Source organism: Schistocerca americana, chromosome 3 (genome assembly GCF_021461395.2).
Source record: "Schistocerca americana isolate TAMUIC-IGC-003095 chromosome 3, iqSchAmer2.1, whole genome shotgun sequence".
Classification (NCBI taxonomy): Eukaryota; Metazoa; Arthropoda; class Insecta; order Orthoptera; family Acrididae; genus Schistocerca; species Schistocerca americana.
In genome coordinates, this window is record NC_060121.1 from 410,650,784 (window position 1) to 410,678,779 (window position 27,996).

The 27,996-nt window shown below is 40.5% G+C and overlaps 1 protein-coding gene across 2 annotated transcripts in view; it reads left to right on the top strand.

Moving 5' to 3' along the window:
• LOC124607449 (DNA mismatch repair protein Msh3-like) overlaps nucleotides 1-27,996 on the top strand; it is a 365,016-nt gene that overhangs the window by 92,170 nt on the left and 244,850 nt on the right. For both annotated transcript variants that reach the window (XR_006978833.1, XM_047139784.1), the window contains exons 7-9: nucleotides 1,645-1,799; nucleotides 2,130-2,348; nucleotides 6,137-6,283. Coding sequence is in view for 1 of the 2 variants with exons in the window: in XM_047139784.1 (XP_046995740.1) it covers nucleotides 1,645-1,799; nucleotides 2,130-2,348; nucleotides 6,137-6,283 (521 nt within the window). In the remaining variant the exon portion in view is untranslated. The remainder of the gene's footprint in view (nucleotides 1-1,644; nucleotides 1,800-2,129; nucleotides 2,349-6,136; nucleotides 6,284-27,996) is intronic.

The window sequence follows — 27,996 nt, forward strand, 5'->3', positions numbered from 1 at the left end:
TTTCAGGAGCTGCTTCACAGTCTGTGTCACCTGGATTCTTTCCCCCAACATCAGTTTCTTTTAATTACCTAGATGGGTACTGTCCTTGCAAAATGTTCTTTAATTGCACAGTCCTTCTGACCACAATCTTCAGTAGCCCCTGCTCTAGCCTAACTTTACTCATCCCACACTTACTCCCTGTCTTTGCAGTATCTCTCTTCCCCTCCTAGTCTGCTCCTCCCTATCATTGTGCAATGTGCACACCTCTACCTTCTTATAGCTAGAGCAATCTCACTTGTGCCACATTTATCCTGCGTACCTGCCACTTCTCCCACCCTGCTGTCACCCATCTTTCCACAACCCTTCCTCCTACTCCTCACTTCCTTTCTATCCTTGTCCACTCCACCCAACACAACCCTCACTCAAGATGAGCTGCAGTGCCAACACAGTGCTGTTAATTGGAAAAATGTAGCTGTGCAAGTGTGTGTGCACTGGACTCGCATTCGGGAGGACGACGGTTCAATCCCGTCTCCAGCCATCCTGATTTAGGTTTTCCGTGATTTCCCTAAATCGTTTCAGGCAAATGCCGGGATGGTTCCTTTGAAAGGGCACGGCCGATTTCCTTCCCAATCCTTCCCTAACCCGAACTTGCGCTCCGTCTCTAATGACCTCGTTGTCGATGGGATGTTAAACACTAACCACCACCACCACCAAGTGTGTGTGTGTGTGTGTGTGTGTGTGTGTGTTGTATTAGCTCTGAAGCAGGATTTGTCTGAAAGCTAGCAATATTATATGTCTTGTTTATGTGTCTGTGGACAACTCAGCACCTCAACTATATGATGAGGGTTTACCTTTACTCCTCCAATTATTTAATTTTGATTAATCATCATCATCATCATCATCATCCTCTTCTTCTTCTTCTTCTTCTTCTTCTTCTTCAGTTTCCAGCCCCTGGCTGAGTCTGTTTGGAACAAAAGCCTCTCCATTTTTTCCTGTTCACCCACCACTTTACCCTCTCCACACTGTCCCACTCTTCTCCTCTCCTCTTCAAACGTTATTTCATTCCAGTGATTCATCTCAGTCTCCCTTCTGGTCTCATTCCAGGAACCTGTCATAATTCCTACCGACTACCATTCTTGTAACATGTTGATACGATCTTACTATTGTTTTTATTTTGGCCAAGCATTTTAGTTTAGTTAGTGTAGCTCATTAAAATAAACACATGTATGACAGAACAGAGGTATCACAGTGTAAATTATTTCTTGACTATTATAAGAGAGAGTGACAGTGATGGAGTGTGACATATCTATAAAAAATTACTGTCCTTTCATATAATTACCATGTTAATTGGGCTGATAACAGCATTATTTGAGTAACTTACTTCTGTTTTCAGCAATGTAGGAGAAGATAGATGGCTACTTATTGTAAAGAAGGCATGTCAAGTTGCAGACTCACAAATGTGAGTGTCTTTTAATTGTGCCTTTTACTTGTACCTGGCTGCAAGTGACGTTTCTTCTTTCTGGTAATAACAACCTCTCTTTTCCAGCATTGTTGATATTCCTACCTGGAGTTTCCATTGTTCAACTGCTTCTGTTTTCTAGTCATGTCTCGTCTGATACAAAGTAATTTTTAACATGATTCATTTTTCTTCTTTTATGGTTGCAGACATTTGATCCCAGCACTGGTGAGGCTATATATGACTCATTTGATGATCTGAAAACAAGAGAAGAACTTGAAAAAAGATTAGCTCATCTAAATCCTGCAGAAATACTGAGTCAAGAAACACTCAGCACAAGCACCGAAACTTTATTAAAACATAGGTAGTTGTTTACTGACGCATTTGAGCCAGAAGCATAGAAAATATCTAAATCTATGTTGAAGATATGTGTTGCTGCCACATACAACTATATATGAAGTATTAATACAAATGATTATTGAAACTGCTGCAAAAATATATAGCCACTACCCATGAAGTATATGGTTAAAGCCTCATGCACATTTCTTTCATTTTGTATAAGTTTTTAATTTCTGATAAACAGATCATCATAACATTTCTGTTAATGCTGACAGTAAACCTTCTCATGCTATTATTTAATTGTGATTGCTGGTTACACTTTTCATTTAAAATGCTGTTTTCTGATTTCTGATAGCGGAGCATGTCTGGATCGACTCTCAGATGAAGAATATGAGTTTTCAAAAGCATTGGCTGTCGTTGCCGTATTTCTGAGCAGCCCAAATGACAAACCAATAGGCTATTCTGAACCAGTGTTGACTTTGAATGAATTAACACCAGTAGTGATCAGGGCTCTGGGTGCATTGTGGCAGCATCTGGCACAATTTAAACTTCAGGATGGAATGAGTGCTGCAAGGTAGGACACCATTTTTTGTCAGCACAGTAATTAGAACAAAATAAAGTGATATTTAAGTATTTTTAATGTTTGTAGCAATTAATTATTAAAAGGCATTCTTTGAAAGTGGGATGCATCATATTTGTTTATCTGTATTTCATACATAACTAAACAAATAACAACTTTGTCTTTGCAGATGAACATACAAGGAATTTAAAGAATTTAAAGAATTTTGCTAAAAGAATTTAATGCAGACATAAAATGAGCCACACACACTTAAAAGCACACACAAAATTGACAGCATGTTGTTTTCAAATAAAACTGCCTTTTATTTTTTGGGGAAAGTGTAAATTCAAGGAACAAAGAAATTTGGAACAACTTGAAGATGAAAACCAGAAAAAGTGAATATCCTTGTTGAAGTTTATTAAAGCAGAGTAATGTTGGTGATTAGATACACAAAAGAAAATATTTTCTTTCTTTATAATTGCAATAAATATGTGAAAGCCATTTAACACCTTGAATCAAATCTCTCAAACTTCCTGACACAATGTGCAAAAATGTTAGGTTTGATAGCCATGCACAGGATTTTTTATAAGATTGAGCTTTGTGCTGTTGTTTAATCTGTCTGTTTCATTTCCACCTATCCCTTTTCAGCTAAACAATACAATTGTTCCCTGTATCTAATTTTTCTTTCTCTCTTTCATTCAGTCAACACATATGTTTAAATTTTACACTTCTCAATTGGGGAGTGGGGGGCACTGCAGTTATTGTAGGCATCTTCAGTGCCAGCTGGGAGGGTTAATGTGCCTCAATGCTGCTGAAGGCTATGCTGGCAGTAACATAGAGGTGGTAGGGCCACTCAAACCAGACAGGCCTCAATGGAGAGGCCTGATGAAGAGTGTTCCACAAATGAGGGAAGGGAGGGCTGTTTTTCCTGCAGGCAACTCTGCTAGCAGTGGTTGGGTGCTGGCAAGATGCAAGATGACCCCGGGTTTCCCGAGCTGGAAACTGGGCAACACCACACACCTCTTCTACCATGAACTCTGGCCATATCTCAGGGGCCATCATTAGGTGCAGCAGAACTATGTTGTATGTCTTGGAAAACAGGTGCCTTGGCTTCATCCCCTTGACTGCTATGAAAAAAGCCTCACATGCGAGGTGTGCTATTTACTGATGGGGTAAATGGCTGTTGAGGTAAAAAAAGTCTCTAGTGGACAAACTCTGGGGCACTTGTTGTCCCTGTGTTGTGTAAGGTTTACTCAGGAACATGGGGCTCTGTCTGGATCAACATTTGTTTCCCTAGTGGCTCATGGAATCCCAATGGAAGATCTTGACTTGGTGGAAATTCAAACAGCATCTAACTAAATAAAATCCTCATGTCTCGGGTCTATGAGAACACTAGCAAGGCAAATGGTAAAAGAACAGAAGAGGAGCTCCTGGAAGGAATTTGCAACTTCCATTAATCACTTTGCATGCACTGCATGAGTTTGGGAATCAGTAAGGTGGATTTCAGACAAGGGAAATACACATCCCCTTACCACCTTGTTGAAAAATGGAGTCTTGGTGCCCATGCCTAAAGACATAGCTCACATTCTAGCTGAACACTTTTTTACTTTCACTGAGATGTTCCGTAGGGCTATGGAGATGAGGCATCTCTGCTTCTTCTCGTGTAGTGAGGAGGTCCACAATCACCCATTGTCCTTGTGGGAACTGAAATCAGCTCTGTCTGCAACCAGAGATACTGCTCCAGCATTGGATCAGACTCATTATGCTATGCTGTGTCGTCTGTGCCCTGCAGCCAAAGGCAAGCTCAGTCAGATCTGGTTTGATGGACAGTACTCCACCACTTGGAAGGAGGCAATACTAATTCCATTATGGAAAACAGGCAAGAATCATACCAGACCTAACAATAGCACTGTCCAATATTAGGGCATTCAGGTATCATCAGCAGCCTATGGACCAGCTAAGTTCAGAGGCTGTGTGCAGAGGCTGATGAACCATCACTCTAGATTCACTGGCAGTACTTCTGGCTCGAAAGGCTCTGAAAACCTTAGCATTACCTCAATCATTAGCTTTTATTGCAGAAATCCACCACAACTTTTGAGCAGCTGTTCGGGAATCAGCCTCATATGGCCAAGCCATTTGCAATACATTTTAATGACTGTTTTACAGATCTTGTTATATGAGACTTCTGAATATACAGCCAGGGTGGAACAAATTGTAGCATTAGTGTCTTCAGAGACCAAAGTGATTTAAGGCTTGATGCAGTACAAGAAACTTGTACTCCAGATTATAACAGTATTATAAAATGGAAAGTTGCTACAGAGATGCTGAGTTGCAGTGTGGCTTCAGTTGCCTGAGACTGCAGTCTTGTGTGTGTGTGTGTGTGTGTGTGTGTGTGTGTGTCTTACTGGCTACAGTCTTAATTTTTTGACAGTCTTTTTGTTGTGCTTATCGGCGACTCAGCATCTCCGCTATATGGTGAGTACCAACTTTCCTAATATTGTTACAGTCCGTCCTGGATTTTCCATTGTATTCCAGATTACATTTTTACGAATCTATTAAGTTCAATTTAAACACATACTACAGTTTTATCACTGTATATGCAGATGGCTTGCAGCAAGGGAAAGCTCTATGTTCTTCAGCTTTTTTCCTCAACAGTGTTTTCCAAGCATGCTTTCCAAAACACTTTTCAAATTAAGATGTGGAATTATGGGGAATCGTGACAGCCCTGAAGTGGATTCAAAGGTTTCTAGTCTGCTCTGGCTCACTCACTGTACTACAAGCAGTCCATCGCATTTATCCAGAAGACCATTTGATTCAGATAACCCATGCCACCTTACAGCAGATCGAACACTGAGGCAAGGGGGATTGTTTTTGCTGGGTGGAAGTAGTGGACGACAAGCTGCAGTCCCTCAAATTGACCGAGCAGACATGACAGATTTCATGCTAACCACACTGATGGCAGGAAGTGTTGTTCAGCAAACTGTGCATTGGAAATTTCCTAGTGAGACATGGTTTCCCCCTCTAGTGGGAGGCTTCACCACTCTGTAAAGTTTGTGGTATGCCAATTTTGGTACAATGTATTTTTTCTGTGTGGTTTTTGCATACTGTTATAAGGGCGACTCTCATTTTGGCTGGAGATTTACCCTTCATTCTCACTGACACCAAGTCCAGTGTTACACAGGTTTTGAAGTTTTGTGAAGTGTCAGGTCTCATCCTTAAAGTGCTGGCAACGGGAGGTCATGAGGTCATTGTGTTCTGAATGGCAGTTTGCCATTTTTATTAATGATTCTCACTGTCATAATCTAGTGCATCATGACATTTTTTCGTAATTGATGGGTGGTGGATTTTACTGCATTGTAAACAGCTCTAGCCTTTCCACCCCCCCCCCCCCCCAACCCCCTTCCTCCTGCCCTCCCCAGCCATCATCTAGCAAATGGCATCAATCCGTCAATGTCTTCCTTCATGTTTAAAAGATTGTGTTTGTCTCCAGAGACATTCTTTCATGCTCATATCATATAATTCTTCACAACTAACATATTTTTCTCCTGAGTGTTTCTAGACTCACTAAACTCACTAATTTTGTCTTTCAAAGTTCTCTGGTTCCTGCTTTAGTTCATGAAAGATGATCCTTTCACACTAAAAAAAAAACTGTTAAAGCTTGTTTTATTTCTGTATGGTTTTGGTGATTTTTCATACTTTTTTTTGCCTTGGGTGAGTACTTTTTCAAAAAAAATATAATATTTGCAACTATGATTGTGGAGATATGAAATATTGTTAAGACAGTATTTGTGTCATTTGTATAGGTTAACAAGTTTTACATCGCTGGAAAAGCACTTGCAGTTGAGTGCAGCAGCCCTTCAGAATTTGGAGGTTTTTGCAAGCAGTAGTGGTGATGAAAGAGGGTCCTTGTTATCAATAATGGATCATACACGAACTGCATTCGGGAAAAGGTCAGTTTCCCATTGTCTAGTTTTCCCAAGTGTCTACCTGTTTCAATTCTGAAATGTTTTTAATAGTTTATTGAGATTTGTATGCTGCTTATTAAGCAGCATAATTTCTGTCTTTGGTATTGTCACCAGTATTGCCTCCACCAACAGTGGTGTGCTTCTTGGCATTCAGCCAAGTTTATGTTTACATTCTCACACAATATTTTGATGGTCGATCCTCTAGCCTTCATCAGGAGCTGTGATTTACATTGGTATGAGTAAGCACCATATGAGCGCCAACCAATCAGGTGAGTACAACAACAGCACAACTCTCCACACATGAAGAAGATGACTGTGTAGGTCGTTGAAATATTGTGCAAAAATAGAAAGGGGAACTTAGCTGAACACTCAGAAATACACCATTAATCAATCACACCAAGAAAATCTGAGGGATCACATTATCACCACCAGTACCATGCCCAAGACCACACCCATGCACACAGTCACCTCCACGTCAGCGTGCATGTCCTTAAATAGATTTGACAATGGAAAGACATAAGTTAATAGTACACATAGTTTAATGAGCACCAGCAGGAATTTTTTTGAATCTCATTAAGCAGTTAAAAGGAATAACCTAATGTGGCCCATGTTGGACTGTGGTATGCAAACTGCAACTGTTTGACATAAAATATAAATTTAAAAAATTATCTGTGTCAGCCATTTTTATTTCCTTCCATAGTCTGTTTCACGGGATACACCCTCATCTGCAGGTGGATCAGAAGTTTACCTTATGATCTTATTTGCTACATATAACCAGTTGTCCCTTTTGAACTTCATTTTGCAACAAATAAGATACAGTTTTCACTTATTATTGTAATATGTCATTGGGGTTATAAATTCTAAACAATGAACAGAATTACAAACAAGATGTTCCAGAAGAACCCTGTGGGTCATTAAATGGCCCACAAACATGAAACGACAATACAAACAGTACAGGGATTGTACAGCTGTAGAAATTAAGTGCCTTGTGAGTTCAAGAGCATTGCCAGCTTACATTAATAATCAAAGAGGCAGATAATGTGTATATGAAGGTTCAGATCTTTACAATCCTTTTCTCTTAAACATGTCATTATTTCCAAAAAAAACTTATAGACCTATATTTTAGCATTATTTGTTAATGTATTGATTTGGTGATTTGGGAATTGTTTTAATAATTTAGGTCACTAAAGAACAGATGGTACTAAAAGTTGTTCTGTAATTTTCTAGTATTGTGTGGAAGCTTGCAAAAAAATTAATTTCTGGTGTCTCAGCTTTATCATCGAGTGTATTTTGCCCCTGTTTTCTGTTTTGAATAAAGATTTCAGGTTCTTGGCAGAGGTACAATTTGTGGCCTTTTCTTAGTTTATGAAGTGTTATTAGATTATTATCTATGGTGTCAAAAGCATATCCTGTGTCATTAATGTGAATAGCTTAGGCAGATTTATTAGGTACATTGTACACAATCATATTTATGTTTGCCTGAAATCTGGCTTAGAAAATTTTTCTTGTCTGACCCACTTACTGCACTGGGCACTCATTACACTCTATTTTGTAAATACCTGAGTTCAAAAATTTGTCTTTGTTAGACTTTAAATTGTGTTGCAGTCCATTACATAATTTATTGCTGGTGGAAAAATAACCTTTTCTACATCTGCATCTACATCTGTATTCTGCGAACCACCGCAGTGTGCATGGCAAAGAGTATGTTCCATTGTGCCAGTTATTAGGGTTTCTTCCTGTTCCATTTATATATGAGGTGCAGGAAGAATGATTGTTTGAATGCTTCTGTGTGTGTCGTAATTATTCTTATCTTGTCTCCACAACCCCTTTGTGGGCGATACGTAGGGGCTGTAGTATATTCCTAGAGTCATCATTTAAAGCCAGTTGTTGAAGTTTTGCTAGTAGACTTTCTCGGGGTAGTTTCCCTCTATCTTCGAGAGTCTGCCAGTTAAGTTTCTTCACTGTCACTGTAACAATCTCTGACATTTGTGCTGCCCTCCTCCATATACATTCAGAATCCCCTGCTAGTCCTATTTGGTACAGGTCTCTCACACTTGAGCAATATACTAGACGGGGCCACATGAATGATTTGTAAGCAATCTTCTTTGTAGACTGATTGCACTTCCCCGGTATTCTACCAATAAACCAAAGTCTACCAACTGCTTTACGCACAACTGAACCTATGAGTTGGCCAATTCTGACTCATTGATATTATAGTCACAGAATAATAAACTTTTTGTTCTGTGAAGTGCAAAATTTTACATTTCTGAACATTTAAGGCAAGTTGACAATCTTTGCACCACTTTGAAATCATATCAAGATCTGACTGAATATTTATGTAGCTTTTTTCAGACAGTAATTCATTATAGATAACCGCATCATCTGCAAAAAGTCTGAGGTAACTGTTAATATTGTCTGCAAGGTCATCAATATACAGAATGAACAGCAAGAGTCCCAACACAACTCTCTAGGGCACACACGGCGTGACTTTTATATCTGATGATGACACTCCATCCTAGATAACATGCTGTGTCCTCCATAATAAAAAAACCTCAACCCAACCACAAATGTCACTCGATACACATTATGGTAGAATTTTTGACAATAAAAAAAGGTGTAGCACTGAATCAAATGCTTTTTGAAAATCAAGAAATGCAGTATTTATGTGACTGCTTTGATCCAAAGTGTATAGTACGACATGTGGGAAAAGTACAAGTTGGATTCCACATGATTTATGATATTGTAATCCATGCTGGTTGCTATGGAGGAGGTCATTCTGTTCAAGATACCTCATTTTGTTGGAGCTCAGAATATGTTCTAAGATTCTACAACAAATCAGTGTCAAGAATATTGGATGGTATTGTGGTGGATCACTTTGACTACTATTCTTGTAGATGGGTGTAACCTGTCCTTTCTTCCAACTACTAGCACAGTTTTTTCTTTGAGGGATCTATGATAGATAATAATTAGAAGAGGGGCTAATTCGGCCACAAATTCAATTTAGAATCTGATAGAGATTTCATCAGCCCCTGGAACGTTGTTCAATTTTAACAATTTCAGCTGTTTCTCAACATCAGTGACACTAATACTGATTTCACTCATATTTTCGGTAGCTCAAGGATTACATTGGGGCAATTCTCCTGAGTTTTCCTTTCTAAATTCTAAATGAATATTTGAAAACAGAGTTAAGCAGGCTGTGGCTAAGCCATGTCTCCGCTATATCCTTTCTTTCAGGAGTGGTAGTTCTGCAAGGTTCGCAGGAGAGCTTCTGTAAAGTTTGGAAGGTAGGAGACGAGATACTGGCAGAAGTAAAGCTGTGAGTACCAGGCGTGAGTCATGCTTCGGTGGCTCAGATGGTAGAGCACTTGCCCGCGAAAGGCAAAGGTCCCGAGTTCGAGTCTTGGTCGGGCACACAGTTTTAATCTGCCAGGAAGTTTCATATCAGCGCACACTCCACTGCAGAGTGAAAAATCTCATTCTGGAAAAATCCCCGAGGCTGTCGCTAAGCCATGTCTCTGCTATATCCTTTCTTTCAGGAGTGCTAGTTCTGCAAGGTTCGCAGGAGAGCTTCTGTAAAGTTTGGAAGGTAGGAGACGAGATACTGGCAGAAGTAAAGCTGTGAGTACCGGGCGTGAGTCGTGCTTCGGTAGCTCAGATGGTAGAGCACATGCCCGCGAAAGGCAAAGGTCCTGAGTTCGAGTCTCGGTCGGGCACACAGTTTTAATCTGCCAGGAAGTTTCATATCAGTGCACACTCCGCTGCAGAGTGAAAATCTCATTCTGGATTTCAACTTTTGCTTTGCTACCCTCAATTTCAGTTCCTGTCTCACTTGCTAGGGTTTGGACGCTAACTTTGGTGCCACTAAGAGCTTTGACATATGACCAGAATTTGTGTGGGTTTTGTGAAATATTATTTGACAGTATCCTGCTATGGTAGTCACTGAAGGCTTCATGCAATGCTCTCTTGACAGCCAAATATGTTTCATTCAGCATCTGTTTATCAGTAGTCCTGTGTTTTGTTTTACACCTATTATGCAAGCTGTTCTACTGGGTACATATCTATCTAGCCGTTAGTTCCTCTGTGTGTTCCTGCCCTGTGCTGTATGTTTCAAGTTTATCATTGAGATATGAAACTTCTGGTTTTTTGTCTAGTTCAATGAACATATATATCTTCCTGCTTGTTTTAGTTACCCTTTGTACTTTGAAGCCACAACTGTCTCATGATCACCGATTCCAGTTTTGATGTGACATCCTCAGTGAGGTCAGGTATGTTTGTTGCCATTAAATCAAATGTATTTGCGTCATGAGTGGGGTTCCGAACTATCTGTTCCGGGTGGTTTTCAGAGAAGGCGTTTAGTAATGTTTCACAGGATGGCTTATTACGCCCACCATTAACAAAACTATAATTTTCCCAGTTGATTGTTGGTCGTTTAAAGTATCCACTGATGATTACAGTATAATTCAGGAACTTATACACAAATCAATTGAGATGTTCTGTAAAGTTTCTGGTTACATTAGGAGATGCGTCTGCCAGGCAGCAGGAGGATCCAATTTCAATTTTACGCCCGCCTCTGATAGTGAGTCCTGTCCAAACAATCTCGCGTGCAGCTTCAGTTTCTATCTGATTGGATTTGAGTCTCTTGTCTATTGCGACAGATGTGCCACCTCCATTTCACATTAGCCTTCCTTTTGATATACACTTAAATTTCCCACAAAATTTACATTATATGATCTCAGTTGACAATTTTCTGTGTGTGTGAGTGTGGCAATAACAATAATATGTCCACTTTTTTCCTGATAATGGCGACATCAAGAAAGCTTATTGAATTCTGACATTCATATTCATATGTAAACTGAAAGTTCACTTGCACTCTGTTGAAACCTTGAATTAGTGCCTCTACTTCTTGCTTGCTTTCCCTCTCTTTTATTATTAATATGTCATTCACATTTTGTAATATGTCATTCACATTTTGTTTGTAGAACTTAATGTCTTGTAAACATGGCATGATACTGTTAAATAATTTTTGCAGTAATTTATGTAGTAGACTGCTACACAACATAAAATTTAACAAAGACAAACTTTCCAAATGGGGATCTACAAGACAAATGGCCCAGTGTAGAATGTGAGTCAGAATGGACAAAGCTACCAAACTAGGTTTCAGGAACACACAAATGCATTTAGGTACAAACTCCTAGCAAATCTGTCATAGCTACTCTCACTGTCTTTTGACAGCAAAGATAATAATTTACTAATACATCATAAACTAAACAATGGCTACAAACTATACCTCAATCAAAAACTTGAAATTAAAACATGAGCAGAACATGCTCAATGACAAAGCAGAAGTGGTAGCAATGAATATTTTTTTAGAAGCTTCTCATGCACAGTAAATGGCACAGGTAGTAACTTTTAATACCATATGTTCTTTAGTGAATTAAATTATGAAAACAGCTCCCATATCCCTTTCCACCCTGAACACCTTTTTTTTTTTTGTAAATAGTGAATAAAGTTGAATTCTCTGTATACTTGGGCATAGTAGACACTGGGAAAAATAATTAAAAAAAACTCTTCCATAAAAAATGTAGTGGGAAAACAACTAGCACAATCGTGAGGGTCAGGTTTTATTTCACCAAAATTATTCTCTGACTTACTGCTATTTGTTTGATATTATAAGTTACCTGAGGAACAGTTATGAATAAAAAATTATTCTTTCATTACTTTTATTTATTAGTTATTATAAAAAATATTACATAGATTGCAAATCATATTCTGTGGCAAAAAAAATTAATAATAATTTTTATTTATTTATTTTGTAACACGAAGTCATGGTTCAGACTGCTTCACTTTTTGTGAAATAATTTGAAACAGTCCTTTCCTTTTGCAAGACATAAGTACTGATTGCATTTTATGCACTTTCTCTTTGTTCTGGAACTGCAGCACTCATACTGACATGTTCGTGGTGACAAAATATCATCCACTGTCGGCCAGTGATCATACCCATCATATCGCCTGTCCAAACCTGTTTCGGATGGGGTTTGTAAACTTTTGCCTTTGTGGAGGTGCTTAACATATCATCTAATGGTGTTTGAAACTCTTCAGCTCTCAATACTGCAGTAGTTAAAGCTACGAGGCAAACTGTGACATCTTCTTCTTACTGTGTCGATCACTGACTGAAATTTCCACAGTCTATTAGTTTTAGCCTCTTCAGGTGGTTTTATAGTATCAACAAAGTGCACATTATTCCTGAGACCAAGGAACCGGTCTCTAGACATAGTGTCACTAATAGCTGATAAAGAAATAGATTTCTTCCAGTACATGGGTAGCCTAGGATACCTTATGCACCCCATCATTAAATTTATCCCAAAAAACACCTTCAGTTCATGAGCTGTAGTCCCTAGGGATTTCCCTGTCTTTGCAACACTATACATATTTGTATGTTTCACTGCCTCTTCAGAAAACTTTTCACTGGAATATTAACAGACATTTCAGCAGAAGTTCCAATTGGTGAAGGACTCTAGAATTAAAAAGAAGATATTTTAGTAAGAAAATGGGAAAGATACACGAAATAGGTAACTCAGATCGCACCTCTTTGTCACTGACCTCAACAGCACTGTAATTAATGTTTGGTGGATGAAACTTCTGAACAAAATTTGATCTCCGAAAAAGCAGTGGTCTGACACGTTCTGTGACACTGCGCTCTTCAGGAACTTCAGGAACTTCTTCGGCACTCAAATCACTATCAGACGAGTCGTCTGCCTGCTGAATATTTGAAGGAGAAGGAACAAACTCGTCATCTTCATCTGACGAAGTGCCACTCAAATCCGAATCCTCTAATACTGAACGGATTTGATTGTCTGATAAACCTGCATACAATAACGGGAATGTGCATAAAAACTTTCCCATTCAAAACTGTATGAAAAGCAGTAATATAGGGAGGCCAATGACACAATTAACAACACCCACTCGAGGATGAAGTTACACAGTCCACACCTAACCTGCACAATCGTGCTAATACAAATTTAACGCACAATTACTGTGCAAAGATATGAAGTTACTAATAATTATCAATATCACAACGTTGTACACACTATTATAAATAACCAGATCAAGCAAATCGCCAAAACAATTCAATTTAACTTAATTACGAGCTACTAATCAGGTGCCGGCATAATGCTCACTTATCGATCAACTTAAACAACATGTGCTGCAATCTGTTGGCGCCGAATGATAACATAAAAATGAGAAACGCGTAGCGCACAACCTGCATGATCGTTGCAGGTCGGTTGGTAGTAAGGCAAGAGATTCAGTTTGTCGTAAAAAAATAAAAACCGCACCCGCACGATCGTGTGGGTTCAGGTGGAAAAGGATAGCACCAAAGTGATAAATTAACAAATGTATTGCTGAAATATATTTCATTTTTTTATTTATTTAAGCTGATCTTATTTGGGCCATCAGGTGCTCTTTTACACCGGACCAGGGCTTCACACATACAGTACTTTTGTACATCATAGTTACCTTTCCACATTGCTGGCAGTGGATTCTACACAATGCGGGTGACTACTTTGAAGGGCAGTAACAGGTGCAAACATGTAACTCTTTCATATCAGTTGTGAATAAACAGTTGACACTATTTAAGTTCGAACCCTTGTATATTGATTTTTAAGTGTCATAGTACTGAGAGAGGACTTAAAGTTGTTGATGCCTACCTTTGTTTTATTTTCCATAACAAAGGAAGATGGAAGATCATAATGCAAGAGCTATTGACAATGTGTTCTTATAACTAAATTGTTGAAATCTGTAAGGTGTAAAAGTGTCTTTCTCTATTTCTGTAGTCTGGTTTGATGCAGCTCTCCACACTGGACTACACTGTGGAAATATACTGCAAGCGGTATATTATGTCTGAACATGCATAATGTATTCAAACCGTAGTCTCCCTTCATAACCCCCCCCCCCCCCCCCCCCCCACACACACACACTTGAAGCCCTCAGATGTGTAATAGTCTTTTCATTACTTATTACTTCTTCATTGGTCATATGCTCTAAGCATCTAATCTCAGAATTCTTCTGTAATGTTATGTTTAAAACAATTCTACTCTCCTTTGTCTGTGCTGTACGCTTCACTTCCATATGAGACTATACTCCAGACTTTTTTTTTTTTTGGAAAAGCTTTTCTTTCCGTTGACAGTCTATATTTTATTATGTCTTTGCTTTTGCTGCCAAAATAACAAAACACCTCTACTACCTTTAGCATCTCATTTTATAATCTAATGTCCTTAGTAACACATCATGTAATCTGATTATACTCCATTACCCTTGTTTCACTTTCATTGATGTTTATCTTGAAATCACTTTTCAAGGCACTATTGATACTGCTTATCTTTCTGGTTATTTGCCATATCCAGCAGAACTACAGTGTCATAGACAGCCCTTAAAGTTTTTTTATTCTTCTCCCTGAACTTAAATTAATTTCCCAAATTTCACCTTAGTGTCCTTTATTGCTTGCTCTATGTACATATTGAATGACATGTGGGATAGGCTGCCAGATTGTCTCACTCATTTGTCAGTTACTGTCTCCCTTTCATGTCCTTCAACTCTTATAGCTGCAGTCTGGTTTTTATAAAAGTCTTAGAAAAACTTTCACTACCTTTATTTTATGTCTAATTACTTCATAACCTCAAAGAGTGGATTCCAGTCAACCTTGTTAAAAGTTTGTCTACAGCACAAATGCAGTTAATCTCAGTTTGACCTCTTCAGTCCATTTTCTAACTTAATGAGAAGGCCAGTATTGCCTCACCTAACCCTGTATTTATCTGGAACCAAAATTCACCTTTTTCAGGTCAGTTTCTACTATTACTTCCATTCTTCTGTAGATAATTCACATTAGCATTTTGCAACCAAGTTATTAAACTGGTGGTTCAATAATACTTACACTTGTCAGCATCTGCTTTGGGGACTATTACATTCTTGAAGTCTGATGCCATTTTATCTGTACCTATAAATGGAACTGTTTTATCATGATTGGTTCTCCCAAGGCACTTAAAAATTCTGAATAAATTCTATATAGTTCATGTGCCTTGTTTGCGCTTAGGTTGTTTAGTGCAATATCACATTTTCTGCCATTACTGCATCCCCCATCTCATCATACCAGTTTCTTCTTCCCTTTCTGTAATGCCTTTCCTTAAGTTGTACATTCCCACTAACTTTCAGCCATGTGGCTTGACAGTTGTGCTCTTAATGTTCATACCACTTACCTCAATTGTCACTTGAGGGAGTTTTTATTTTCATTTGTGTATCTGTTGTACCCATATAATTAATGATTCTACAATTTTGCTTTTCTCCTCTAGCCATGCCTGCTGTGCCACTTGCACTTTCTGAAAATCTTCATTGTTTAGGCATCTGTAGTTGCTGCATTTTATGTTCACCCACTTGTCCAGTCAAATTTAATATTTTGCATGTTATCTAAGGACTGCTACTAGATCTTTTTTATTGCTCTGTTGTTCCTCTGGTATGTTCACTATTTTGTCTCCAAGAATTACCAATTCATTTTCTATTTTATTCCTTACCCCTGTTTCAATTAATTATTATGTAGTGCTTCCTCAGAAACTCTCAAGAAATTCTACTACTTTTATTGGTTTTTGCAGTTTCTTCAGATTTAGTGTAACTGACAAATTATGGCCTGGAAACATTATGAAATTTAAAAGCTGGTTTTAAGTACCTGCTTTACTGTTACATAATCTATCAATTCAATTCAATTCAATTTTTATTATCACATAACATGCGTTATACAATCAAAGATTGTGACATAGGTGACTTGTTTACAGATTTCTTTCACGTACACAGCCTCCTTTAATGAAACTTAAAACAAGTATAGCCAATGATTAAATTGTGGTCTGTGCAAAATTCTACCAGGTCACTCCCTCTTTATTTTTCTTTTCTGCAGTCCATGTTTTTCTATTATTTTCCTTCTCTTCCTTTTCTCGCTATTGAATGCAGTCTCAATCAAAACTAAATTTTCCCTCCCATTAACCTACTGAATAATTTCCTTTATCTCATCATATATTTTCTGACTATCTATAATTGTAGAGCTGTTAGGCATATTAAGCATGTGTACTTCACTGCAAAGGTGATCTGTGATTTTTTTGTGTCTGTTTTGGCCATTATAATGTGCGCACTATGCTGTGCGTAGTAGTCCATTTGTATTCCTATTTTTTTTTCTCATCATTAGACCTAGTCCTGTTTTACTTCTGCCCACTCTTCTGACCAGCAGTCCTGTTCTTCCTGCAACCACACTTCATTAACTCCCACTGAATCTAGCTTTAACCTATCTATTTCTCCTTTCAAGTTTTGTAACTTACCGACATGATTAAGGGATCTAACATTCCACTTTGAACACATAACATTCCACTTTGAACCCATAGAACTCCAGATTTGATTTTTCTTCTGAGGACTTGCCCCAGTAGGCCCCTCCCAGAGATTCTAACGGGGTCTATTTTTACTTCAGAAATATTGTAGCCAAGGAGATGGTATTATCATTAAACCATGTGGTGGAGCAGCATGTTCTCAAGAAATATAGTGCCTGTGGTTTCCCCTTGCTTCCAGCTAAGATGCAGTACCAACACTGCAAGGTCATGTTGGTTAGTGTTACAAGGCCAAGTCAGTCACCCAGACTTGCTCATGTGAGAACTGGAAAAGGTGCTGTTTTTCCTCTGGAATCATATTTAGTTTTGCCTCTCCACAAACACCCCTCTTATGGAGCTGCACCTAAAGTTTTGCTATTTGTGTCATTGAGGCATGCATACCTCCCCACTGCAGCTAGGTCCATGGTTCAAGTGATGATAAATGTTTTATCTGACAATGATGATGAGTTGATGAGCACAGAATGGTCTGGCCAGTTATATTTAGTTCATGAGAATGTAATGCACTCGTTGGTTAATTCTGAAGATTAGATTTTATCTCAAGCAGTGTATGCGAAATATTTTTCTGCCCACCTTTAGTCGACCATAGATGTGTCAGTTTGTGGATTTCATCATGGAATTATGCTGTGTCCGCTGAAAGACAAGAATTTAGCATAATATAATTTTCATAAATAAATATGACTCCTCAGATCCCAGGATTGTTTGGTTTTGGCTTTTATTGGTGGGCTGATGCACTATCACAGCCTGGGCTGGCGGTACATGGTATTTACACTTCACCCCAATAGGTACTTCCTATTGCAAAGTTACTCAATCGCTGTCCCATCCTGAAAACATGAGTAGCCACTGACATGACTCAGCTCATGAAAATAAGTGATAACTTCACATAAAAGTGATGCTTTCCTGTAAAATAATTTGTCATAACATTTTATCATTCACAACTATCATTTATCAGCAAGGCAATTGTGGGGTTCCACGTTGCTCTTTTGGACTGATATGTAACACTACATATTCGTCCCCTTGGACAAATAATGATGTTGTGGTAGATCCATTTACTATACTAAAGACATATATTAATTTTTGTAAATAAGTAGAGACTTTAACAGTTGCAATTAATTCCTTGCATAAAAAATAATACTATCCTTTTTTAAGAGCACAGAAATAAAATTTTCTGTTTTTCTTTCCTGGCTGTCATGCTGTTTTTCTTATTACAATGATAACAGCAGTCATTAAGTATAATGCTTCTATATAAGCACACAACATTACCTTAACAGAAGAAACATCCACATTTAACGCTCGAACAGTCCAACGGTATACTGCTGGTTCATAGTGTCCAACGGGCACAATATTTCGGTGATCAGACATGTCACCGTCGTCAGGTGCACTGACGAACTGAGCTCCTGAGGGCGGGCGGCCGATTTAAATACCCTCCCCCTGCGGGCCGCTCTCTCCGCCGGCCACACATGTGCAGCGGCGGTCGCGAAGACGTGGGCGTCGGAGTCTGTCGTAGCATCGATGTGCTTACTATATCTGCCCTGGTTGCCAGTTCATACTTCTTGCTGAGAGTCTTCTTAATTATATTCAATGCCGGGTCCCAAGCCTTGCTGAGATTGTAGCCACAATCTCGATTGATAAGATCTTCCCTGGTGCGAATTTCGATAGCCACCCTTATAACACTCCCAATATTTAGAGGTCTGAGCCATCTCGTGTTTCTCAGACAAACAGTGCTCTCCTACCGCCAACTTATTTGAATATTTCAGTCGAGTGTGCCTTTGATGTTCTCGGCAATGATCTTCGATGGTGCGTACTGTCTGTCCAATATAAGTCTTCCCACACTCACAGGGAATTTGGTATATGCTGGCCTTCTTCAAACTGAGGTCATCTTTCACACTTCCCAGTAATACCCATACCTTATTGGGCGGGCAAAAGACGGTTTTAACTCAGTGTTTCTTTAATATACGGCCGATTTTCCCCAATAGTTCGCCATTGTACATAATAAAGGCAGTGGCTACCTCTTTTTCTGTGACTTCATCCATCTCCACAGGTTGTGCCCGGGTGGTGCGACAGAGAGCGCATCTTATCTGCCATTCCGAGTACTTGTTTTTTCAGAACACGGTTTTGAGGTGTTCCAATTCCTGGGACAGATTCTCTGCATCTGAGATGCTGCGCGCCCTGTGTACTAGTGTTTTTAGTACTCCATTCCTCTGAGAAGGGTGGTGGCAGCTGTCTGCATTCAGGTACAGGTCAGTGTGCATTTTCTTCCTGTACACACCGTGGCTCAGGTTACCATCAGCTCTTCTCTTGACCGTGACGTCCAGGAATGTTAATCTTCCTTCTGCTTCGGTCTCCATAGTGAATTTGATGTTTGGATGTATGGAGTTTTGGTGTGTAAGGAAATCCAGGAGCTTGGCCCTACGATGGGGCCAGATGACGATTGTGTCATTGACATAACAGAAGAAACAAGTAGGTTTCCAATTGGATGACGCCAAGGATTCCGCGTCGAAGTACTCCATGTACAAATTCGCGAGCACCGGTGCGAGTGGGCTGCCCATTGTGACTCCCTCCGTTTGCTCATAGTATTCCCCATTAAACAGAAAATACATTGAGGTCAAGACATGCCTAAAGAGTTCGGTGGTCTTCTCATCAAATTTCTGCCCAATAACCTCGACTGACTCCCCTAGAGGCACCCGGTGAATAGTGAAACCACAAGGAAGCTCACTAGGATATCAGTGTCTTTCAGTCTGAAGTTGTCGAGACGTTTCTGTGGATTTCGAGCTTATTGGGCAGAAATTTGGTGAGAAGACCACCGAACTCTTTAAGCATGTCTTGACCTAGCGTTGAGGCCAAGGATGGTAGCACCGATACTGCAGGTGCTAGTCATTTGATGTAGGTAGGCACTAGATGTTGAGACAACAGGTGTGAGGTGGGCAGAGTAGCCAGCCATCACTAGTGCTGATGCTCAGGGCAGGGTGTTTCAGGGTGGGTTGGCCTGAGGCTGTGTCCAGTTCTGCACATGCAGTGATGAACAGGCACTGGGTGTGGTCCCCAGTGTGGGGTGGTTCAGGCAAGGGCATAGAGCAATTGAAAACGTACACGCCAGTTACTGCAAAGGTGAATTGCCAGTGCCTCCAATGTGATAACAGATGGTGGCATGTCTAGGGTGCGCCACTGGGAACGCATGAAATAATGCTGCTGTGGCAGTGACAGAGGGGCGCTATGACATCATGGGTCTAACCAGCCACTGATGATGGCAGATGGCAAATGGCTCCATTGGGCATACACTGCAGAAGACCTAGAGGGGCAGGCACATGAGTGTCCTGGGAGTCAGCTATGCTGGCTCCAGTGTTGTAGGTGGCTGTTGAGTCAGGGATGGCACTGGCGTAGCATGGTTGTAAACAATGTCGGTGGCTGATGTTTCCAGGTCAGTCTTTTGAGACATGCAGAGGCTGAGAAGTTCCTGTGGCAGGACAACAGTTCACCTGTTGTTGTGGCAGGAGAGGACAGCCTTCTAGGTACAGTGGAGCCATGCCACCATGCCATTTGTGGTAGGATGGTAGCTCCATGTCAAGTGCAGGTCAGCTGTGCAGAGAAATGTCAGTGACTGAATAACGGCTGATGTACACTGAAGAGAGAGCCTGGAAGTGACATCAGGGCAGAAGTGGGCAAGTTCTGGGTCATGTTCCTAGATAGTGCTAAGTGCCTTGTACACCAGGGACAAAGCAACAGTGCAAATGTGGCTGATGCAATCAGTGACAACCTTGTCAGTTCCAGTGACATGACATATCCCAGTAGCAAATTCAGATATGAAAAACTGCTGCCGGAGTTGACATGAGGAGCTGTGGTCAGAGTCTTTCGAGAGGGCAAACATTATAGGCTTGCGGCAGTGGAGCCTGTGAACTAAAGGGCCTTCATCATCAGTTGAAAGTATTTGATTGCCTTGTAGACGGTATTGTTGTAGCTGTAGGCAGCACCAGGTACCATTCCGGGATGGAAGAGGTATCTGGCTTCCAGTAGTTACTGCATGGTCACCAGGAACCACCCTTCTTCTTGGTATGGTGAATGGCCGACACCCACGGGTTCTTAGAAGGATGCAGCACGCTGGTAGATAGCAGTGCATTAAACTCGGCCTTAGTGATCTTGAGCTTGTCTGCTGGTAGAGGCTGTGGTCAGTGGAAGATGTGTTGTCTGGAGTGGTTTCAAAGTAGTGGACATTTGAATAGTGGACCTCCCAAGGTGCATGTGAGGGCAGGAAACTGTGCAGGTGGTCAGTGTATGGACCAGAATATGCCACCTGCTTCTGATTGCAGATAACACTGAAACAAGTGGTGCATTTCGTTGATCTCCCAATATCACTGTCAAAGACGTGCCAGGCTGCACATCAGAACAGGCAGTAGTGCCTGATGAAGTCTACTCACACAATGGGGTCGGTGACGGTGAAGATTCATAGGAGCCTCATTGCAGGTCAAGCTTGGGAATGTGATGATGTATGCCGTAGTGGTGTTTGTGGAGTTATTCACTGCCTTCATGAGGATGATTGAGACAGGACCAGGGTCATGAATGAGCTGCTGCGGGAAGGTGGACAACTTGGAGTGCTGATCAGGAACAATGTGGTGGAGCAAGTGTCATGGCGAACAAGTGCTGGGAGACAGCTGCAGCTAGGCATACCTTTGTGTTTGGGTGCCAAGAGCAGGGCTCCCTGCACTTAGCAATGTCCAGGCTGAAGTGCTCATGGCATTAGAAGAGATTAGCCTTGTTGCTAGAGCCATCACCAGGGCAGCTGGAGCTGTGGCAGCTGTAGCCAGTTGCAGCACTGGCTAGTGCTGCATGCACAGCCATGATCACTTGCAGCATTGCCACGCTCACACTGAGGCAGGAGAGAATGTCATACGTAGTTCCACCTGTTGGGCAGTGTGCTGCAGTCTGGCAGAGAGTGGAATAGCTGGTGAAGCCATAGTTGCACATCAAACAATGAGGGGTCCTCAGGGTGGGGTGGATGGCAGCATGACAACCAGATGACTGTGCCAGGTGGGGATACAGTTGGTGTGTGGCAGCAGCAGTCACAAGCAAGGAGGTCAGCATTCCATGCACACTGTCAGCGAGATGCAGTATCAGTGAGGAGCTGCAGTTGCCTGTATCAGAGCCTGAAGGCACAACAGCTAGGCTACAGAAATGGTGCATGACATATCAGGGTTGCATGTGACAAGTCACGTCGAGAGAGAATGCATGTCTTCAAGCTGGGACAGTAACAGTAGTAACTTTCCAAGATGATGCACCTGTGTGCACATTTGTGTACACCATCACTATCTCTGGTCCACATCTGAGTACAGTATCAGTCCAGGAATAAAAGCCAAGCCAAACAAAATTGGGATCAACTTTGGAAGATGACGTAAGATTGTGCTCTAATTATTTTTCACTGCTGGCACTTAGAACTGTCAACTTGAGATATGTAATTCTGATTTTGAATCATGAGGTTCTGTTATGAAGATGAAAGTATGAGGGTTTGCTCAAAAGTAATGCATTCATATTTTTATGTGAAAAGTCTTGAAGCTTTTTAAACAAAACACACATTTTTATCTTTCTACATCTTTGTTCTTCATGTCTACATATTTATTTCTCAAGACAGCCACCCTGGTGATGAATAAATTTCTCCCAACATGAAACCAGAATGTTAATACTGTCGCTGTACAATGTTCAACTTTGTTGATGGAGCCACAACCTCATCTCTGTTTGCACTACTTCCTCACTATCAAAATGAAGTCTTCGAAGATGTTCCTTAAGTTTTGGAAACGATGATAAATGGATGGTGCTAAGTCAAGACTGAAAGGGAGATGATCGATTACAGTGAGAATAAGGTGTAGCATTGTTGCAGGTGTTGCAGCACTCGTGTGTTATCTGGCGATATCATGCTGAAAGAGAGGGTCCTCCAAGTGGCCAAACACTTTGAATTCGAAACTCAATTACAGCAGCCCTCTAGCGACCGAGGGTTGTCAATGAACTGGGAAAGTCAACTGAGTAATAGAGTAATATGTATGACATGTAATTCCATATATATATATATATATATCCACCAATTTTGTGTGTCTCTATATATATATATATATATATATATATATATATATATATATATATATATATATATATATATATATATATATATATATATGATGTGACTTACCAAATGAAAGTGCTGGCAGGTCGACAGACACACAAACATACACACAAAATTCAAGCTTTCGCAACAAACTGTTGCCTCATCAGGAAAGAGGGAAGGAGAGGGAAAGACGAAAGGATGTGGGTTTTAAGGGAGAGGGTAAGGAGTCATTCCAATCCCGGGAGCAGAAAGACTTACCTTAGGGGGAAAAAAGGACGGGTATACACTCGCACACACACACACATATCCATCCACCAATTTTGTGTGGATGGATACACTCGCACACACACTCATATCCATCCGCACATACACAGACACAAGCTTGTGAGATCCACTATTCAAATGTCCACTACTTTGAAACCACTCCAGACAACACATCTTCCACTGACCACAGCCTCTACCAGCAGACAAGCTCAAGATCACTAAGGCCGAGTTTAATGCACTGCTAACTACCAGCGTGCTGCATCCTTCTAAGAACCCGTGGGTGTCGGCCGTTCACCATACCAAGAAGAAGGGTGGTTCCTGGTGACCATGAAGTAACTACTGGAAGCTAGATACCTCTACCATCCCGGAATGGTACCTAGTGCTGCCTACAGCTACAACAATACTGTCTACAAGGCAATCAAATACTTTCAACTGATGATGAAGGCCCTTTAGTTCACAGGCTCCACTGCCACAAGCCTATAATGTTTGCCCTCTCGAAAGACTCTGACCACAGCTCCTCATGTCAACTCCGGCAGCAGTTTTTCATATCTGAATTTGCTACTGGGATATGTCATGTCACTGGAACTGACAAGGTTGTCACTGATTGCATCAGCCACATTTGCACTGTTGCTTTGTCCCTGGTGTACAAGGCACTTAGCACTATCTAGGAACATGACCCAGACCTTGCCCACTTCTGCCCTGATGTCACTTCCAGGCTCTCTCTTCAGTGTACATCAGCCGTTATTCAGTCACTGACATTTCTCTGCACAGCTGACCTGCACTTGACATGGAGCTACCATCCTACCACAAATGGCATGGTGGCATGGCTCCACTGTACCTAGAGGGCTGTCCTCTCCTGCCACAACAACAGGTGAACTGTTGTCCTGCCACAGGAACTTCTCAGCCTCTGCATGTCTCAAAAGACTGACCTGGAAACATTAGCCACCGACATTGTTTACAACCATGCTACGCCAGTGCCATCCCTGACTCAACAGCCACCTACAACACTGGAGCCAGCATAGCTGACTCCCAGGACACTCATGTGCCTGCCCCTCTAGGTCTTCTGCAGTGTATGCCCAAAGGAGCCATTTCCCATCTGCCATCATCAGTGGCTGGTTAGACCCATGATGCCATAGCGCCCCTCTGTCACTGCCACAGCAGCATTATTTCATGCGTTCCCAGTGGCGCACCCTAGACATGCCACCATCTGTTATCACATTGGAGGCACTGGCAATTCACCTTTGCAGTAACTGGCGTGTACGTTTTCAATTGCTCTATGCCCTTGCCTGAACCACCCCACACTGGGGACCACACCCAGTGCCTGTTCATCACTGCATGTGCAGAACTGGACACAGCCTCAGGCCAACCCACCCTGAAACACCCTGCCCTGAGCATCAGCACTAGTGATGGCTGGCTACTCTGCCCACCTCACACCTGTTGTCTCAACATCTAGTGCCTACCTACATCAAATGACTAGCACCTGCTGTATCGGTGCTACCATCCGTGACCTCAACACTATTACAATACCAGTACCAGCCATCTTGTTGCCACCTTGCTCATCATCTGTGCTCAACTGTCATGGAGAGGGGTGAGAGAGAGAGTGGTCCGGGGGGGTGGGGGTGGGTGGGGAGGGGGGGGGGGGTAGGAGTATGTGCTGGGAAGACTGTGTGTTGGTCCTTCACCACACATCAGTCTTAGCAGTTCCATATATTCCTAGCTCTTTACGGCCATCAACTACGGCTTTGTATTTCTTTCTTTGTGTGCATACTTCCACTCAAAGCTGTCAATTATGCTGTGCTACCAGATACCCACCTACTACGGTGTCTGGCTACTGATGCGAAGAGAACAGCTCTGTTCCTAGTGAGGTTTCCACTAGCCTAGCGTCATTCTCAGTCTTGATCTTCTCCTCATTGTGTCAATGTTGACTTTGGCCCCTCACCGCAGTGGACACGCCACGTGGTGCCACACTTCGTACTGAAATACTCCTTGTGAATTTCTATGACTCAATGAGCTGCACCATCTGTATACCTTCTGCATAGCCCAGTATGTAAATCTGTGTTTGACAGTGTAAGATGTTCTGACAGCTGAGAGTTAGTGCCCCTGTGGGTACTGTCTGAGTTCTGAGCTCCGCCAATTACTGCTGGTACACTCATGTGATAACCACTGCCTTTCCTTTGGATTCTGCCATGGCCAGTTCTCCCATTAGAGACAGAGATGTGCCTTGCATTGGTAAAATTGGTGTTGTGCTGGAGGGTACTCTGGGATGAGGTAGAGACTTTATTCTGTGTTCCACTATTCTTACCACACCTCTCTTTTATCTAGTGCCATTAAAGTAGCAAGGGACTTTTTTTGAGAACTGTTAAATTCTGAAACAATTTCATGTTTTGTCTGTAGTATTTTAGTCATGTGAATGAATGTGTTGTTTTCCTAACCACATGTGGAATTGATCTTCATGTAGTACCCACCTTACCTCATTTCCCAATTTTGTAATTATTTTACTATGTTAGGTACGAAAACATTCTTACTGTGGTTTTGTAAGACATCCACAACCACCAACCACATGGTGTGGAGAAATAGTCCCATTGTCTTCTTCTTCTTCTTCTTCTTCTTTTCTTCTGCTCTGCATCTTGATTAGTATGCTTTTGTCTGTTACGGTGTCCAACTCCTGTTCGACTTTCTCAGACTTGTGTGCCGTACTGAATTATAATTCTGACGTTATAGGTAGTCTGCCCTAGTTTATTCTGTTGAGATATTTACTACATTTCTTTATGTTGTCATCAGTTTTGTTTCTTTTGTTAAGTAGTTTCGTTCATTCCTAATGACTGACCTGTTCTACCAGTATTTTTGTTATGGGGTCTGAGATTTTCTGTTGAACAGTGTATGATTTAATGCTGTTATTCATTAACTTTTTATATTCTTCTTCGTTAGCTGTTTCATGGACATTAATAAATGGTTTCTAGCCATTCCTTTTCCCATTAAACGTTGAAAAAACACGCTACTTGTGATTAAGAACTTGTGAGATGTTTTCCACTAGTGTATGCCTAAAATATGATGACAAACAGATAGAAGAAGCAGACACTGTTAAATTCTTAGGATTACAACTTGATAATAAATTCAGCTGGGAGCAGCACACCATGGAACTGTTGAAACACGTAACCAAATCTCTGTTTCTGATGTAAATGTTGTCAGACATAGTGGATATAAAAATGAAAAATCTGACATACTATGCTTATTTGCATTCCATAATTTTGCATGGGATTATTTTTCTGGGTAACTCATCAATCCAAGAAAAAGTTTTCTGGGCCTAAAAATGTGCAATAAGAATTTTTTGGGGGTCTGAACTCAAGAACATCCAGCAGAGGCCTGTTTAGGGAACTAGGGATATTAACTCCTGCTTCCCAATATATTTATTCTTTAATGACATTTGTGATTCAAAATATACCTTTTTGTTCAAACCAATAGCTCAGTTCATCGAGTCAATACTATAAATAAGAAAAATCTTCACAAAGATTGAAAGTCACTTACTTTGGTCCAAAAAGTTGCCCAGTATTCAGTAACCCACATTTTCAGTAACTTGCTAGCAGCCATAAAATTTAACCACCAATAAAGTTTGGTTTAAGAGGAGGCAAGTGAGTGTGTGTGTGTGTGTGTGTGTGTGTGTGTGTGTGTGTGTGTGTGTGTGTGTGTGTGTGTGTTTCACAGATCATAAATTAAAATATGTTAAAAATTTTTTTGAATCATTTGACACCCAAAATGATCATTCGACTTGGGATCTGTGGAAGGTACATTAGGACATTTTTTTTTTTGTAAATATTTATTGTGTATTCTTGGTCTTCTGACACTTTTTTTTCATCTTGGAGGATCTCCTCACTATGGAGCAGCTGGAACTAAATGGTACATGTAATCTAAACTAATCTTGCAAGGCTTTGCCAGACATCTTTTCCAACTGTATTGTTATTACTGATACTCAATACTATAAATCTGGCTATCTTTAGAGAACTTCGCAAGTTCATTCATATAAATAAACTGTACACTAACATTAAACATGTACATCATTGAACTTATCACATCAATAGCTTCTGTCAACCGTAACAGATCTTCAACATAGAAAGAATATTAAAAGAAAATTTCATTTGTCTCTTTACTCTATGTAATAACCATTGTCAAAATTATTTATATGTCTTCTTAATACTTCTGCAGCTCTTCAAAATAGGTCATCAATACTCTGAGCTTTATACTGGCCCCAAGCAGGTGTTTCCTCTTGCGAAGCTGTAGCGATTGCCATCCCATCCTGAAGGAGCATATTGTCCCTTGACGCGACTCGCCACATGCAAACAAAATAACAATCTCGCACAATATCTTTGCATGTATCTATGATACCTGATTTTATTGTTTTCAATTGTGAGAGTTATCCAAGAGTATGAAGATATAGATTTATGTCAGTCCTCTGAAGTGGCATATATCACCACAGATGCTTTCCTACAAAAACCATTTTTTTAGGTTTTGTCATTGGTGTAGTTGTATTCAGCTATTTTGTTTGGATGGCAAATTCCTTTTTATAGGTTGTTCTATTTCTCTGTTGAAACTGTGACACCATGTGCACATAAAACACAATTCAGAATTTTAGTTATCTCTCTGTCTTTTCTAACACCAGCATGAAGCTTGGCTTTCCACCCACACAACAAATCGTTGAAGGGAAAATCTGATTTTTCTTAAGGGGAATGACTAAATAAAAATAAATAATTATAAAATATAAGACACTACATAATTATAATCAGCAGTATTTCCTCTTTGTTATATGAGAACCTTCTGCCTTCCCATTAATAAAGACAAACACATTGCACTGAGCAAATATGAAAGATATACTTTGGCCTTCTTGTATGTTATTATATGATTATTCCCAGTTTACCCATAATGAATCAGTAAAACAG